The following is a 2168-nucleotide window of genomic DNA, read 5'->3' as shown; positions in this document are numbered from 1 at the left end:
TTGGAGGGATTTCCATAGAAAATTCTGGAACAGCAGTTTCGAGCATGATTCAAAATTTCTTACTTCCCTCCCTTGTTTTTTTACTTTTTCTTTATGTTGTAAAGACAACTGAGCACAGAAAAATGTGTTTTGTTTTTTTTTTTAAAGACAGCTCTTAATAAATTAAGTTTCCTGATTTGAATGGTAATGTTGTGTTTGCCTTTCTTTCTGGCAGACTATGTAATGTTTCTGGAGTTACAAATTCAAACAAATGAGCCAACTAGAGCATTCCAGCATTCAAGTCACCGTTTTGGATAAAATCCTATTTATTCTGGATGATGCTCAATTCCACACATACTTCAGGGAAGAAACATCCATAAGAAGGACATCCAAAAATGTTATGTTACCAAACGCTAACATGTGACTGTGTTCTGTCGGTCAGTACTGTTCACAGCTACAAGTACAAAGGCAGAGGGTCTCAGGTGCTGAGAGCAGTCATTCATAACCATCATCTTCGAGATTTCCAAGCTGTTCGAGAATAAGGAGTAGTCCTTTTTTTATCTGGTGGCTTGAAGTAGGAATAAACAGGCGCTGCTGGATACTCTGCATCAGGGTTTTCTGCCATCATTTTCAACTTTGCTTCGATGGCTTTGATCTTTGCAGTGACACTTAGGTTAGACTGCGCAGGCTCAGTGCTTGAGGACGGCTCAAGACTAATTGGAAGGATCTTATCATTCTTGTTATGATCGTATCTCTTCACTTGAGCATGTGCCCAGCGCACCACCAGCTTCTTAGACAGGTCCAGCTTGCCATTGAGACACTGGATGGCCTGTTCTGCTTCCTGCTTAGTCTCAAAGTTGACGAAACAGTACCCTCGAGGCTGTCCCTCCAGGGCACCTGACTTGTGGAAGAGGAAGTCGAACTGCTTCACCGTGCCAAACTTCTGCAGCAGCCTGAGGAGATGGTATTCTGTGATTTTGGGGTCCAAGTTGCCAATCCATAACCGGTGCCCTTCCTGTAGGGAGCCCTCTGAAAGGATGGATGCATTCTCCAGGGGAAGAGGTTTGGTTTCTGCATCCATCAATCCCTATGAAATACTCGCGATCTCGGCGTCGTCCCCTCTGTTCATGCCCCTGAAGCAGGTCCCGACTCCGCGGCCCGAGGGCCCTCTCAAGGCGTATACACCTCAACGCCGCAAGCTGCCAGGCCGCCCGTGACGCACTACGCCTGCCTCATTTATTTTTATTAGTTGGAGGCTAATTACTTTACAATATTGTAGTGGGTTTTGTCATACATTGACATGAATCAGCCATGGAGTTACATGTATTCCCCATCCCGATCCCCCCTCCCACCTCCCTCTCCACCCGATTCCTCTGGGTCTTCCCAGTGCACCGGGCCCAAGCACTTGTCTCATGCATCCCACCTGGGCTGGTATCTGTTTCACTATAGATAATATACATGTTTCAATGCTGTTCTCTCAAAACATCCCACCCTCGCCTTCTCCCACAGAGTCCAAAAGTCTGTTCTGTACTTCTGTGTCTCTTTTTCTGTTTTGCATATAGGGTTATCATTACCATCTTTCTAAATTCCATATATATGTGTTAGTATGCTGTAATGTTCTTTATCTTTCTGGCTTACTTCACTCTGTATAATGGGCTCCAGTTTCATCCATCTCATTAGAACTGATTCAAATGAATTCTTTTTAACGGCTGAGTAATATTCCATGGTGTACATGTACCACAGCTTCCTTATCCATTCGTCTGCTGATGGGCATTGAGGTTGCTTCCATGTCCTGGCTATTATAAACAGTGCTGTGATGAACATTGGGGTGCACGTGTCTCTTTCAGATCTGGTTTCCTCAGTGTGTATGCCCAGGAGTGGTATTGCTGGGTCATATGGCAGTTCTATTTCCAGTTTTTTAAGAAATCTCCACACTGTTTTCCATAGTGGCTGTACTAGCTTGCATTCCCACCAACAGTGTAAGAGGGTCTCCTTTTCTCCACACCCTCTCCAGCATTTATTGCTTGTAGACTTTTGGATAGCAGCCATCCTGAATGGCTTGTAATGGTACCTCATTGTGGTTTTGATTTGCATTTCTCTGATAATGAGTGATGTTGAGCATCTTTTCATGTGTCTGTTAGCCATCTGTATGTCTTCTTTGGAGAAATGTCTGTTTAGTTCTTTGGCCC

General features: G+C 44.3%; 1 protein-coding gene across 2 annotated transcripts; it reads right to left on the bottom strand.

The window, feature by feature from the left end:
* Positions 1-292: 292 nt before the first annotated feature.
* On the bottom strand, positions 293-1222 carry LOC122697445 (probable RNA-binding protein 18). Of its 2 annotated transcripts, XM_043908272.1 has the most exons (2): positions 821-1222; positions 293-733 (listed from the first exon to the last, which is right to left on the bottom strand). In XM_043908272.1, exons 1-2 carry the CDS (start codon positions 1058-1060, stop codon positions 488-490), a joined length of 486 nt encoding a protein of 161 aa, XP_043764207.1. In that variant the 5' UTR covers positions 1061-1222; the 3' UTR covers positions 293-487. The 2 variants fall into 2 exon arrangements, with proteins under 2 accessions (XP_043764207.1, XP_043764206.1); XM_043908271.1 differs by having other exon boundaries at positions 293-1222.
* Between the last annotated feature and the right edge of the window lie 946 nt (positions 1223-2168).

This window comes from Cervus elaphus, chromosome 7, assembly GCF_910594005.1.
Source record: "Cervus elaphus chromosome 7, mCerEla1.1, whole genome shotgun sequence".
Classification (NCBI taxonomy): domain Eukaryota; kingdom Metazoa; phylum Chordata; class Mammalia; order Artiodactyla; family Cervidae; genus Cervus; species Cervus elaphus.
Note: the sequence above shows the minus strand (reverse complement) of the source record. Positions and strands in the feature narration are given on the sequence as shown.